We start from the raw sequence: 16176 nt of genomic DNA, 5'->3' as shown, positions 1-16176 counted from the left end.
CTTTAATAATTTCCTTTCATCCGTAAAATTCATTTTTTTTCTATTTTGATAAAGTCCAAATATAGAGATTTTCCTTTTGTTTTTTGTGCTTTGCTGTCATCCCTGAGAAAGCTATAAAGAGGGGCATCTGGGTGCCTCAGCTGGTTAAAGGACTGCTTTGGCTCAGGTCATGATCCTGGAGTTCACAGTGGGCTCTCTGCTCAGTGGGGAGCCTGCTTGCCCCTCTGACCTTTCCCCTCTCATGCTCTCTGCCTCTCTCTCATTCTCTCTTTCTCTCAAATAAATAAATAAAAATAAAATCTTAAAAAGAAAGAAAGAAAGAAAGAAAGAAAGAAAGAAAGCAAGCTATAAAGAGCTCAACCTAAGCCAGAAGAGAGAGACTTGAGCTGCCAGCTAGCAAGATTTCAGCCTTTAATCACTTATTACAATGGTCATCTCAGTCATATGTCATGCAGGTTCATGGTTATTTTTTTTATTTATTCCCTAGGTAGGTTTCCTGAATGACCTGGATGGACAAACACAGTATAACACTGTGGAAAGAATTCATTTTATTGGGAACCACAGGACCCCCTGAGCTGCAGGCTCCATTGCCTGGACTCTTCCCCACTATTTACCTGGTCTTGGTGATGGGTTCTCGAGCTTGAGCTTCCTCACCAAGACAGACTCTGGGCTACAAACATTCATTTACTTCTTATTCAAACTCCTGGCTCTCACTGATCTGGGTAATTCAACCACTGGAGAACCCAAAATGTTTCATGTGTTGTGGAAGCACATATGATCTCCTATTATTTGTGCACCACCCATGGAGCTTTCCTGTAAGCTATGTCCTAGGAGCCCTACCATGGCCATCTGTAACCTTCACCCTGTCATCATGCCACCAAGTCTAGATCAGATGCTGGTGGTAATCCCCTATCTCTATGACACATTTGTGTCTCTTACAGTCACCACCAAGGTACTTAGTTTATCTTTCTGTGGCTACAATATTGAAAATCATTTCTATTGTAACAGCTTCCCCTTGTTATCTTTGCTCTGCTCTAATATGCACAAAATGGAAGTGATGATTATGATTTTCTCAGGTTTTAATTTGATTTTATTGCTTCTGATAGTTCTTGTGTCTTACCTGCTGATCCTGTTAGCTATTGTCAGGATGAACTCAGCTGAAGGAAGGTGCAAGGCTTTTCCCACCTGTGGGTCCCACCCAACAGTGACCACTATGTTCTATGGGACTTTGATATTTATGCATGTTCAACCTAAGTCCAGTCATTCTTTTAATATTGACAAAGTGGTGTCCATATTTTATAGCCTCATTATTCCGATGCTGAATCCTTTGAGCTATAACTTGAGGAACAAAGATATAAAATATGCAGGACAAAGGATGTAGGAAAAATTATGCAATATCTTCTCTTAGTTGATTGTACTGTGTTTCCTATCAACATTAAACACTGTTACATGTCCCTTCAGAAGGAAAAACAAAGATAGATGAGTTCAACATACAGAGATTGACTTCTATTTACCTGTCATACTCCTAAGTGAACTTGCAGAAAGAGACATTCAGTATGTAATTTACAGTAATTTAAATGTCTGAAAAATTATAGCATTTTGTTAAGAAGTACATTCATATATAGTTAACCAGTAAAAACTTGCATACGAAGGACACAGTGTAGATAAGATCTATACATGATGAAACAGATAGTGAGATAGGATAAGACCAGGATTAATAGAAAGATAAAGGGCGTATAAAGGAGATTCAGCTTTGTAAGAAAAGGCATTTTTATTATAAAAGTCCAACTAAAAACTGGCTAATGTGAATATGTAAAGTAAATTATATTCAATAGGAATGAAGCATCACTTATTCAAGATGATTAAGATGTAGAGGCTTGTTATAAAACATTGTGCTATAATCAGCATTACTGTATTGTATGTTTAAATATTGGTCAGGAGTGTTGATCTCATGATATGTTTTCTTATCACCATAAAAAATATACAAAGATTTGGAAAAACAGAAAAATATTTTATACAGATATTAACTACCTAGATGAGGTAGAGGGAATGGGAATGGAGAAAATGGATTAATGCCTATTCAGCTTATATGTAATTAAATTATTAATTTAAAATAATGAATAATAGTGGGAGAGTATGTGCTATGGTGAGTGCTGTGAATTGTGTAAGACTGATGAATCACAGACCTCTGCCCCTGAAACAAATAATACATATATGTTAATTAAAAAAATTTAAATAAAAAAAGTAAAAAATAAAGTAAAATAATGAATAATGTAAGATAGAACTATTCTTTCAGGTGGGCAATGGAAATAATATGGGGTTTATAACATCATTTTGTGTGTGTGTGTGTGTGTGTGTGTGTGTGTGTAAGTGACATACATGTGTGTTTCTTACAAATACTTTGAAAGGTGAAATTTTGTGATCCAGCATGGTCCTGTCCCATCTTAGAATTTTATCTTCATGACCAAAGTAAGTTTATTACATATTGTACTCACAACTTAGGAAATGGACAATATCTCTGTGCAATAAATAATAACCTTTAAATGAGAGATCCAACTGTAATATAAAGCATCAATAAGAATGGAAATTGTAAAAGTGATACTTTTTTATTTTTTTAATTTTACAACACTGTGGGAATGCTTAATAGATGGGGAAGTTGGCAGAGCTGAGGAGGGGTTCAAGTCCTGTTAATCGAACAGGGTACAGACTATCATTGGTCACATGACTGACAATTGACAAATGAATTCAAAGAGGAAGCAAACACAAACTTCATGTGGATACTCAGACTTTGGAAAGAACCTCAAGGATTTCAATATCTTATCTTGAATAACTTAAGATGTTTAAGAATCTTTATTATTTCCACTTTACAGTCTACAACTTGTTACTTCAAAAATGGTTGAGCCTAGAATGTGCCACACCCACATTAGATATTAGGAACACCAAAATGAAGAAGGAACAGTGTATCCTGCCCTAAAGTAGTGAATATTCTAGAGAATGATATGCAAGTTATTACTGTTTCTTTATCACAGATAAAATGATACTAAAGCTAGATGACACAGCTGAAGATGAAATCTTCTACTTTACTTCAGAATTTTAAAATGGGTATTATATTCACTCATTCACTTATTCATCCTTCATTGCATCAATCAGTAAGTCAGTATATTTTGAACACTTACTCTTTCCTGGGTATTATTTTAGAAGTTATTAATGCAAAGACAAACTATTTAGACATTCCCTTTTCACTTATAAAGCTTACAGACTAGAAAATTCCTCACAAGAAGTAAAATAAAAATGTTACGAACATTTAATTACAACATTTTTACATGCATGAGGAAAGATCACAATATCATATGAAAAATGTATTCTCCATTGAAAAATTTTAATTTAAAAACAGCAACAGTACCAGGTATATGATGGGTTCCTTCCAAATGTCACTAAACTGATTGAAATTTAGTCTTTTTACAACCATGCACATTTTTAGTGATTTTTATGCCAAATACAAGAGGGCTTGTTCTTGACAGCAAAATGGAGGCTTGGCATTCAGTTCTATTTCCAATGTTCACAGTAAAATGTAACGTGAGGGCCAGAATCCTATGCTTTGTAATTGTTGGATTTTCTCCACCCCAGAGCCAGCAACTGCACTTCTCAAACATTACCAGAGACAATTCAAAGCAAACACACAAAGGATGCAATCATTGCATGAGACTGTTACTCCATAGGATCATCTAAGCATGTCCCTAAGCTAACCCTGTATTTTTGCTCTGTGGGTGTAATTGTGTGGAGACTTGAATAATTGGTTTTTCTTTCCCGGGAGAATCAGAACTTTATCTGAGAATTCCTATTTTCATGTATGGGGCCTGGATCCATAGACAAGCTTATTTCAGTGTGCGGGTCTCCAGGGACTTCAGACACTTGTAAAATTCTTCAGTGTGCCTCTTGCAAAACCTTTGCAGTGGATCTCAGCAGATCTCTGGACAGGTAGGTTCACTCCAACAATTCGTTTAGTGCTCATTCTGGATGAGAAAACCATGTATCTATGGAGCTTTATGGATTCAAATCAGACTCAGGACTGAAATAATATCTTTCCTGTTATCTTCTCCTGGGGACTCAGAAGAAGATGCAGTTTGTCCCTAACATAGCCCATTTTTAAATAAATTTAAGACAAAATTCTTTGTTAGAGAAAAATGGAATATACCCTTAAAATCATTACAAAAGATATTTAAAAACTAATATGCATATTATTTCTCAAATTGTACCATAAAATGATTCACATGAAGTATATTTTTAAAGGTCTTTTTTTTTTTTTTAATGAGAAATGAGAATTGCTTATTTTGGGAGAGCTATAAAATACTTCTTTTCAGAAACAACTTGAAAAAACCCTATGGGTAAAGATCAAAACAATATTAGGGACATATACTTACCAAAATGAAGAAAAACCTTACTTTTTCCAGTAGTAATATTTCAATAGGAAAAGGAATTAATAATAATTAAGGAAAATATGCAAATATATTCTTTTCAAAACCTGATTGCACAAATTCATAGACCACAATCTATAATTACTATTGTTGCTGATGTGTTTGTTTTTTTTTTTTTTTTGCTTTTGTTAAATTAAGGATACATGTGTTGAATACATGATATCTCAGAGTAAAACATTCACTGAGAAGCTTTCTTCAGGAAATACTTTTTTCTAAAGTGAGGGTTGCCACAATGATTTTTATCAGAAGCTTACCTGGGCATTTCCTTTCCGAGGCAGTGATACTGATACTGATATGCATCTCATGAGACATGAGATACCCAGTGTAACATGGTCAGATAAGCTCATTAGGCATATATTTGATGTTTGAAAAATTAAAACCACAGATTAAAGAAACAATCAGTTTGTGGGAGAACACAAACTGATTTGTTTATTAAATAAATAGCTAGATTTCATGTGTTCCAGTTGCTTGAATAGGTAAAATTATAATTTACTTGTTACTCCCATTTCAACTATGAAACTCCTAAGTTAGGTAGAATGAGTTACTAAGACTGAAATAGGAAACCACATTAGAATATCATTTAAAACATGCAAATAACAAGAACTGATGGTACCAATTATTCTGCATTCATTGTTAACAAACTCTGTATTAACACTTGCTTGCCTAGTATCTCAATACATTCATACATCACAAGGATATAAATGCTTAATAAAAAAGACAAAGATAGTGATTGGTGGCCTAACACCCAACCAACCAAGTGGCCAAACAAACAAGCAAACAAAACACATAAAGCAAAGCAAAACCATAAAACCATACCATTCACCAATATCCTATACAGATTCTTCACGTGACTTAGGCACATTAGCCTCAACTCTCCAATCAGACAGAGAAATAACTACATCTACCTTCTAGGACACTCCTACAGAATAATGAGATCATTATTTTGAAATGGCTAGCATAGTCCTGGGCCCAGAGTTCACTACATATTGAAAAATGTTAGCACTTTTCACCTTATAGTTCTCTGCATGAGGAACACAAGTGATCAAACTTGAGCAAATCAAAGCTACAAGTAATATTTTGTAAAACATCAAAACATGCTTTGAACAATTTAAAAGAAGAAAGTACAAACTGGGGAAAAAAAAAAAAAAAGAAAGAAGAAAAGAAAGGGCTGCCAGAAGGCCATGATAAAGCAACATACGAGAAGGCGGAGGTAAGAGTGATAGAAAGGACTAGTTTATTTGGCAAAAGAAGGGATATGTGATTAAGACAAAAAATCAGTTTCTGAATGACACAAATAAAGACTACTGAGACATAATCTGTTGCTGGGCAGTAGAAGCAGCATGGTAGGGTAGAAATTGATAAAGAAAACCCAACATATTCCAAGTATTTCCTGCAGAAATACTGAAACCAAGGATGAAGACAATGTATGAGCTGAAGAGTCTGTGGCATCAAAGGAAAAAATAAATGAAAGTCAATCTCGGTCATCAACTTCTTATACGTAGCTATCTTTTGTCACTGGGAATATACAAACATACAAAAAGGCATGTGCAGATATATATAAATATATACTCATGCAACATTACAATTAATATGTTTAAATATGCACATAAATATTAATGCATATAATATAGTAGATTAATATATATTTAACTAATATAAATTATATTCAACAGAGATATGAAAAATTAACGGCTTGGTATAACAGTTATAATAACCTGAAATTGGCCTCCAGAGAGCTTGTATTTCTGAATCTTGTTATAAGATTAAGAAAAATACAATTAAAATCTGACACTTTTACATGTGAACAAAAATTATCCAATTTAAATGAAACAGTCTGTAATCTAGCATCTAACAGAAAAATTGACTTCACCCTCTACTAATCTCCTCTCATTTTCCCCCCACAAAAAGATGAGAACAACAAAATAAATGGCCTCAGAAAATCTCACCCAGGTGACCGAGTTCATTCTCATGGGAGTCACAGATCAACCAGACCTCCAGATTCCACTCTTCTTTGTTTTCCTGCTGATCTATGGACTGACCATGGCAGGGAACCTGGGCATCATCACCCTCACCAGTGTTGACTCTCAGCTCCAAACACCCATGTACTTCTTCCTCAGGCACTTGGCTATCATCAATCTTGGCGATTCTACTGTCATTGCCCCCAAAATGTTGGTAAATTTCTTGGTTTCAAGGAAAACCATATCCTACTATGGATGTGCAGCCCAGCTGGGAGGGTTCCTGGTTTTCATTGTCGGGGAGATTTTCATGCTGGCTGCAATGGCCTATGATCGTTACGTGGCTATTTGCAAGCCCCTGCTCTACATGGTGGTGGTCTCTCCACAGATGTGCATACTGCTGGTCTCCCTCACTTACCTCTACAGTCTGACCACAGCACTGACTGTCTCCTCCTGTGTATTCTCCATGGCATACTGTTCTTCCAATGTAATCGACCATTTTTACTGTGATAACGTCCCTTTGTTGGCATTGTCCTGTTCTGATACCTACATCCCAGAAACAGTAGTATTTACCTCTGCAGGAACCAATTTGTTTTTCTCTTTGATTATTGTTCTAACATCCTACTTCAACATTGTCCTTGCCATTTTGAGAATACGGTCCTCAGAGGGCCGACGGAAAGCCTTTTCCACCTGTGCCTCTCACATGATGGCTGTCACTGTGTTCTATGGGACCCTTTTCTTCATGTATTTGCAACCAAGGTCCAACCACTCATTAGGTACTGATAAAATGGCCTCTGTCTTCTATACCCTGGTGATACCAATGCTGAATCCCCTCATCTACAGCCTAAGGAATAAAGATGTAAAGGATGCTTTGAAGAGATTGATAAAGAATCCTTGGGAGGCTTTCAAATTAATGTAAATTTAAAACTACAATTGTCTTCTTTTAAGCGTTTGTAATTACTCCTGAAAAGCTAATATCTGTTCAATGTAAAGAAAATATACAGCTACAAATTCTATGACTTTCAATGTGAAAATCTTAGCCCTTTCTACTCAGACCTTAAATACCCAACTTTCCCTAATACAAAGATGTATTAGACCAAAGAAAGTACACTTATTTAAGTAGTAAACAATAATTTCAAAATATATACAGTTTAAAGTGCAACACAACTTAGTACTGGGTTTTTCTAATTTCTAGCCAAGGGTGAAAAGTCTGATACCTGAGAAAGGAATGTGAGAACTATTTCTTGGAATATGGTTGAGTCAGATCATCCTACTTGCCATAGATCTGTTCTTTTCAACTATCAAAAGTTTTACTTTTATTTTTTCCTGTATCTTATCTTTCAATTTCTTAACCTTTTAGAATCCATTTTTTCTTGTACTTAAATAAATTTATATCAAAGAGAAAATTTTAGGTGAAAATGAAAACTAAACAAAAAATGCTTAGGCACACATGGAAACAGACCAGGGAGCAAAACGGAAGAAAACGTATGAAAGGGGATTCCACTCTTTCATTCCTTTCATATGGTATATGTACACAAAAGCGAAAGCTGATATTTACCCAATGTGATGTAAAATTAATTTCCTCCATATCATATTCTCCCAAGAAGCACTGCTGTGTAGAACTAATTATCCGTTTTATAAAATTGTAACAAAGAAAAAAATCACTCCTTTTAGTGTTTTTGTATAGCGTTTTGGAGTAAAATGTTAGTAGATAAAAATGGGGGAAAAAAAACACACACACACAAAAAAAAAAACCAAAAAAACACACAGTGTTTGCTCTTAAGGTGATACCAAATCTCAAAGACACAATGGCAAATAAATAAATAAATAAATAAATGTTTATTCTCATTCTGTCCCCTGTTTTGGTCTGTACATGCAAAGTGCTGTGAACATACAATATCATGAGGGAGATGGGGAATACCATGCTAGCTAAGGCAATGCCTGGAAATAAAGTAGATTTATGACAGTTTGAGGGAAGTCTGAAATAAGGCAAATACAGGAACTTTGACACTCAATTTTATTAGCTAATTCCTTGATATAGTTTTCAATAAGAAGAATAGTTAGCTAAAAACAGAAAAGTCACACAGACAAAACTGGCAATAACTTAATAGCAATAGCCCTAAAGATTTTATGTTTTATTCCTTATAAATATATACAAGTATATAATATAATTTATTGTATATTTATCTATTGTTTCACTTTCCTGTGGCTCTATTTGACTGCAACAGCCTACATACGTGCAATGGGGGAAGTATATTTCCTGGCAGAAAGGCATTCTCCTTGAGCCTAGTTTGGTGAACAGAATTGGAGCAACGGGGATAAACTCACACTTACATGCCTATCGATGTTGTGAATTTTATTGTGAACCACAGTCAAGAATGATAGCTGTAGTGCTTTATATTTATTAACTTGATTTAAATATATGTATTTTCTAAACTTAATTATGTTGTCACTTGTATCAGTTTCCTACTGTTACTATAAGACATCACCAATGACTCAGTGGCTTGAAACAACAGAAACTTATTATCCCACAGTTCTGGAGACTGGAAGTTTAAAATGAGTCTTGCTGGGCTACAGTTAAGATGTCAGCAGGCTGTGTTCCTTCCTGGACTGCTAGGGAAGAGTCTGTTTCTTTTTCTCTTCCGTCTTGTAGAGGCAGTCCTCATCCCTTTCTTGGCAACCCCTTCCAAGCAGTGATCCCACTACCCTGACCTCTGCTTGCGCTGCCACCATCTCTTTCTGACTCGGACTCTCTTGCCTCTCTCTCTTTCTTGGGATTACGTTGGTCCATCCAGATAGTCCAGGACAGCCTCCACATCTGGAGGTCCTTAACTTAATCACACCAGCAAATCTCTTCATGTGGATGGAACCACCTTCACAGTTCTGGGCATCTTTGGCAGTGTGGGAGACCACTTTCTGCCTCAAATATCTACGTCTATATTGGTATATTTTGTGAAACTGGGCAATCTAAAGTCTTCATGTCTCATTGGCTAGTACTCATTGGGATAGTTTCACAAAAGCTTACACTAGTTACACTTTCTATATTACTATAAAATTTGTTCTAAACAATCTATGCAAAAATCCCTTTGAATGATAAGTAGAAAGTATTTTGGCTCAGTTTCCAAAGTGTATACACACATACACATGGGCTCACATATTACTTGTCCACAATTAGGAACTGTAAGGTTTTCAATGGAGATTTTCTAGTCCCATAAGGTCTACAAAAGTTTGGTTTGAACTGCCAATGCCATCTCCCTGCCTTCACCAGATGTCTACATGCCATGGGTCATATCTATCATCTGCTTTCCAAATGGCTATTTCTACATGCTACCTCCATGGAAAGGAAAAAATCCTTTCAAGGAAGCCATTCAAAAGAGAAGTAGACATCCCTGAAGATATGGGTGACAGGAGATAAAACAGAGTTTACATATGCTTAGAAAAGCTAAACTACTCTACCACAAAACAATTCTCCACTGAATTTCTTATATCTCCCATATATATTGGGTCTTAAACTAATACTGGTGCTTTTCTCTTCCTCATTCTCTTTATCTCTCCTTACTTTTTTCTGTGCTTCAGTTAAAAGCTACAGATTTTTGTTCCTTTTATTAAACAGAACTATTACTTATAAAAGCCTAAGACCCTTCCATAAATAATGCCATCAGTTATTATCCTCTATTCTACATACCTGTCCAGAATTGGTTTTGACTCTTTAAAAACATAAAGGTACTCGTACAAACAACAACCATCTACAAGGTTGGAGAAGTTTTGTTGACAAAAAAGTTGTTGTCAAGCTTCAATAGCAAAATCTTACATCATCTCATGAAATGCACATGACTTTGGGTTAACTAAATGTAAATACCAAAATATCTACTACTTAATATCAAACCACAAAAATAATTTGAGCTATAGTTGTCACAAGAAGTAAGTAATTATTAAAAAAAAAAACACTGAAATTCACATTTCAAATAGATAACTGAATGATAAAGATTAATGTTACCCAATCACAAAGTGATTAATTTAAGACATGGACTCAGATTATATGATATCAATTAAAACCCATATGAAATATTATGTAAAAAGCATCCATGTTGAGATATGGTTGCTTAAAATATTGCCTTGAGATTGATGCATAATCAAAAAGGGTGCAAATCAACAATTCCTGAATAACTACGGCATCTTTTCTTAGTAATGGTAGTAGTAATAGTAATAGTAATAGTAATAGTAATAGTAATTATGCAACGCTGAGTAATTACTATTACTATTACTATTACTACTACTATTACTAAGAAAAGATGCCGTAGTTATTCACTATTCTCTTTGTTTGCTTCCTCTCACCATTTTTCAGCATTCTATCTTCATTTTGTGTTTTGAACATTGAGAAAACTCTGAAAGGACAAGCACAAAGTAGGGTTGGAGCTTGGCTGCCCACAGGGAGGGGCTGTGCCTCCATGAGGTGTGAGACTACAGCTCAGCAACTTCTCCAGAGTTGCCAGGAGGGTAAGAAGTCAGCTAGCCAGGTGCCCAGGAGGAGGAAAGCAGGATTTGGAGATCTCTGCACTCCCCACACTACTATGTGGTGTGTGTTGGTGTTTTGTCACTTCAACATCTACTTCATCAGCATTATCAGCTCTATAGACATTCAAAGCATTATATTAAAATTAATGTCTGTCTCTTTTGTAATTTCTGAACTTCTTTTTGACGTGGATTATAGTGTACTTTTCCATTTCAAATCATGACAGATATTTGGATTTTTTTAATTCTTTTTTAATTTTTTTAAGATTTTATTTATTTATTTGAGAAAGAGCAAAAGAAGGGAGAGGGGCAGAGGGAGAGGAAGAAGCAGACTGACGCTGAGCAAGGAGCCTGATGCAGCGCTTGATCCCAGGACTCTGGGATCATGACCTGAGCTGAAGGCAGACTGATTGAGCCACCAAGGAACCCCAGATATTTGGATTCCTTTAAAATATAATGTATTAAAGCAAGGAAAATAGGGGCACCTGGGTGGCTCAGAGGGTTATGATGTCAGGGTCCTGGGATCGAGCCCCGCATCCCGCTCTCTGCTTGGCAGGGAGCTTGCTTCCCTCTCTCTCTCTGCCTGCCTCTCTGCCTACTTGTGATCTCTCTCTGTCAAACAAATAAATAAAATATCTTAAAAAATTCAAGGAAAATAGTATTAGCAATGTAAAGTATATCTGATTTAATTATTTGCTGTAGACTTAACCATTTCTTAAAGGGGTACATATTCATAAGTTGGATGTTCACAGTATGAAGTGTTGTGTATTGAAGAAGGCATGTAAATGGATAAAAGAAATCTTGGAATAGATCCATCTTTATGTAAATAAGTTAAATCTGCTCTATTTATCCCAAAACAGGGTCTCAGGTGATATTTCAGATGTGTTCCTACATGGGTCAGTGGGGACTACACACATGAATTTGTTCATTGTGGTGATGTATGTAGAAGTCACAAGTTGAGAACTAACCAAATGCCTCTTATTATGGCAGCAAAACTACAGTAAATGGGGGCAGAGACAGATTGTAACAATTTTATTAAACGAAGGCCAGCAAAATATTGGTGTGTATGTACAAAATGAATAAAATTCAAAGCCATAAACCTGAGTGATAACCTTGAAGTATCAAAATAAGTCATATAACAACCTGTGTGTGCACTTTAAAACATACATTATATTCACTTTATAAGGTTGCATTTCTTTTTTAAATTTTATTTATTTATTTAATTTAGAATTTGAGAGAGAGCCTGTGAGCAGGGGGAGGGACAGAGGAAGAGGGAGAGAATCTCAAACAGACTCCCCACTTGTGTGTGGAGCCCAATGCAGGGCTCAATCTCTTCACCCTGAGAGCATGACCTGAACTAAAACCAAGAGTCAGATACATAGCCGACTGAACTACCCAGGCACCCCATAAAGCTGAATTTCTTAAGAACATATATCAACTTTTATGGAGGAGATACTTGTGTAGGGAAAGGAAACTGGTTTAGGAGTGGGAATTAGGATGAGGATAAACACAGGATATGGAATTTTGTATCATTAACTCAGCTTAGTCCCTAAGGTTGAAAAACTAAACATAAATAACTTTAGACACATATTCCTAATTTTTTGTTCTTTCTGAGCTTTTAACACACTATAGGTCATGTGTAAACAGTTTTGTCTTTATTCTCAGATAGGAAAGATGGAAGAATCCATTATGGAAAATATTGAAAGTTTACTATAATTGATAGATGGTGAAAGCATATATCTGAGAAAAACTCTACTTTCATCCAGACAATTGATGGAAAATAATAAAAATAACAACTAAGGAAATTAGGTAAATTGTATATATTAAAAAAACAGGGGTGCCTGGGTGGCTGAATTGGTTAAGCATCTGCCTTTGGCTCAGGTCATGATCTCAGGGTCCTGGGATAGAGACCTGTGTGGGGAATCCCTGCTCAGTGGGGAGTCTGCTTCTCCCTCTTCTTCTACCCCTTCCCATTCATTCTCTCTCTCTTTCTCAAATAAATAAAACCTTTTTAAAAATCCTCAATTGGGAAATCAAAGTTACTCTGAATAATTAGCAAAGACCAGTGGCATCATTTCTTGCTCTCAGATGCTTAGGGAAAAAAGAAGAATTGCATTCAAGATCTCAGGGGAGTGTCTCAAAGGGAGAAGATGTTCATAAATTCTTCTGACAGCATTCAGGTCTAATAATCACACAGAGGAACAAGAAGACCGTCTTCACTTAAGGTGAATAGATGGCATTGATTATATTGATTACTACATCAGCTGCAATGATGATTTTGGATCCCTGTCTTCCATTGAAATGACTGATATGAGTATAGTCACCAAAGCCAGACTCAGTACAGTACATCATGCATGTAAATCATCTCTCTTCATAACTAGGTTTTCTAGAGTAATGATATATGTCTACTACTACTATGAATATAATATGTTCTTTGAAGGTGGTAAGGGACCTTATTTCTATTTGTTATTATTTCTACATTTACATTGAGATTTTAGAAAATAAACATCGTGAAGTGGGAGTAAGCATTTTTGCAAGCTCAATTTAGATTCTTCCTCTCTCTTTCCCTTCCTCTCTCTTTCCCTCCTTCCTTTTAATGGGAGTGTAGTGTTCTCAATATGACCATCCCATTTACCTCAGTTGAGGCCATTTACAAAATATTACAGAACATTTAGTTGAGATTGTTTGCATTTGCATAAGAGGACATCCTTGGGCTCCATGTCCATCCCCCAGGTCCTGGTACAGCTGTGGAGTTTCTGCTTTCATCTGATAAGAGTCAGATTTGATGTTCAGTTTTCTTGTTTGTTATTTTTTTGGTTTTTTGTTTGTTTTTGTTTTTGTTTTTCCCCCAGGCAGTAATTGGGTATGATTGGTGGGAGGAGGACCACACAAATATTCATTCAATTGAGTTTCAGAAAAACACTGGGAATTTGTGGGTTTTTTTGGGTGGAAGGGTTGTTGTTTTTGTTGTTGTTGTTTTGTTTTGTTTTTTAAGATTTTATTTATTCATCTGAATTAGAGAGAAAGAAAGGGAGAGATCAGGACAGAGGGGAGAGGTAGAGGGAAAGGGAGACTCCCCAGTGAGCAGGGAGCCCTACTTGGGGCTAGATCCCATGACCCTGAGATCATGACCTGGGCCAAAGGCAGATGCTCAACCACCGGAGCCACCCAGCCATCCCTAAAACTCCAGGCATTTGAAAATCCCAATAAAATTGATGTGGGGATGAAGAGGTTTACCAAACTGTATAAACTGCTGTAGAGCAGTCTTTCTCTGGATATAATTTTTGTAGCTTAAGGCATCAGACTTTGTCATTTGGTTGTGCTAATGAATGTTTGTTATTGTTTTGCTGCAAATATTTTGTTAATTTGAATAGATTTTTGGGTAGAGAAAATTTTGTGAAATAGTTTTATCTGCCAAATTAATATTGAATTTCTATTCTATTTTTTGGAAATTTCTGTTTAATTAAGGGCATCTAGTTTTTAGTTTTCTAAAAACTAGAGGCTCTAGTTTTTAACATTATAAAAGTTTAGAGTCACTTGGGTGGCTCAGTTAGTTAAGTCTCCAACCTGGGCTCAGTTCATGATCTTCAGGTTATGAGACTGAACCCCACTTCAGGCTCTGCACGGAGTGTGGAGACTGCTTAAGATTCTTTCTCTCTACCCAATCTCTCTGCATGTGCAGGTCCAATCTCTCTCAAGGAAAAAAAAAAACAAAAAAACAGAAAATGTTTAACATTTTCTATGACATTAATTCCTTGACTAGTCTAAGGTTAATTTTTATATGCATCAAATAAACATCCAATTTCATCCTCTGCTATATACATAATCATTATCTCCAGATACATTGAATAGGCCATTTTTGCATGCCTGTCTTAGCATGCCATTTATGTCATATGCTACAGTTCTATACATTCATGGGTCTTTCCTAAGGTCTCTATTCTGCTCCATTGATGGATGCTGTATTGCCTCAATAACTCCAGCTGTGTAAGTTTTATTATCAGGTAGTGTAGATTTTTTAAAAATTTACTATAACTTGCATTTTAAAAATACATTTTTGAATCAATGTCAAATTCTACACTTTCTTTTAGTGAGATTTTGATTGCAAAGTCATCATGCAAATAGGATTAGAGTACAATTGACATTTTTATAACACTAAGTTGTACAATCCAGGAACATAATATTGCTACCATTTTTTTAGGACCTCTGTAATTTTTCCCAAAATGTTTTAACTTTTCACCTTTTAAGAGTAGGTTCAGTCTAGTTTTTATAAGACATTCTATCATTATGGCATTTCCCTTTTATTCTTAATTTTTATTGCTTTTTCCATTCTAAATGGTATTAATTCTTCATCTATTCAAATGCTCAATTTTTTTCTAATTCAGTCTGATAATGTGATTAAATCTAATTATAGAATTTCCAAAATTAAACTATCCAGCCAAACATGAGATCAATGACGTTTGGACAACTGTCTTGTAATTATTAAATTCTTATGCATTTTATAAACTGATATCAATGACATATTAATATTGTTTAGGGGAAATATGCATATATATAAAGACTGAATATATTGTGGTTTTCTTTTATTATTTTATCTTAATTTTTAAATCAATGCTTTGTCTCCTAGCATGAGTTATAGTGGGCTTCTCATTTTTTCACTCTGGAATAGTAAAAATATGCATAATTTTTCCCCACGAAATTTTGGAACATTTGCCTTTAAAAACAGTATGAAGGAGAAAGGATTTGGAAAAGTAGAGGTAGATAAACTGCAATATTTAAATAAAATGTGTTAACACAGCACATTTCAAGTTTACTTGATGGAGGATGAAATAAAGCTGTAAGTAAAGGTACTCCATCTCTCGCCAAGCCATGCCCAGTTCACTTTTCTGGATAAAATAATCATTAGTCCTGTCCATGTACATTTAAACAGACAAAATTTAAGTACTTCAATTAAATCATGCCATATCTATTTCCCCTTGTTCCCTATTACTTTTTATTTCATACATGTAGTTCATGCACTCTTATTTGCCAGTCTCTAAGACATTTGAGATAACATCCTCTACTTTGGAGTGGTATGTCTCTTTGTTGGAAAGTGTATTAATAATAGCTTACTGAATGATTTCAGATGAAAATTAACAAATCTATTCTAAGGATTTTTACTTTTCTTAAGATGAGGAAGAAAATATAACTATACTGTTAAAACCATCATTTCAGAGATAATAGTCCTAAGGTCAAAG

General features: G+C 35.3%; 1 protein-coding gene and 1 pseudogene across 1 annotated transcript; both read left to right on the top strand.

The window, feature by feature from the left end:
• The first annotated feature begins 509 nt into the window (after positions 1-509).
• LOC132021296 (olfactory receptor 8K3-like) lies at positions 510-1408 on the top strand (annotated as a pseudogene).
• A 4993-nt stretch (positions 1409-6401) lies between these two features.
• Positions 6402-7349, top strand: LOC132021259 (olfactory receptor 8J2-like). Its single transcript, XM_059405383.1, has one exon. It carries the CDS (start codon positions 6402-6404, stop codon positions 7347-7349), a length of 948 nt encoding a protein of 315 aa, XP_059261366.1.
• Positions 7350-16176: the final 8827 nt, after the last annotated feature.

This window comes from Mustela nigripes, chromosome 1, assembly GCF_022355385.1.
Source record: "Mustela nigripes isolate SB6536 chromosome 1, MUSNIG.SB6536, whole genome shotgun sequence".
NCBI classification, from domain to species: Eukaryota; Metazoa; Chordata; class Mammalia; order Carnivora; family Mustelidae; genus Mustela; species Mustela nigripes.
Note: the sequence above shows the minus strand (reverse complement) of the source record. Positions and strands in the feature narration are given on the sequence as shown.

Coding starts and splice junctions, on each gene's coding strand:
- LOC132021259 (XM_059405383.1), top strand. CDS start 6,402: ATGGCCTCAGAAAATCTCACCCAGGTGACCGAGTTCATTCTCATGGGA.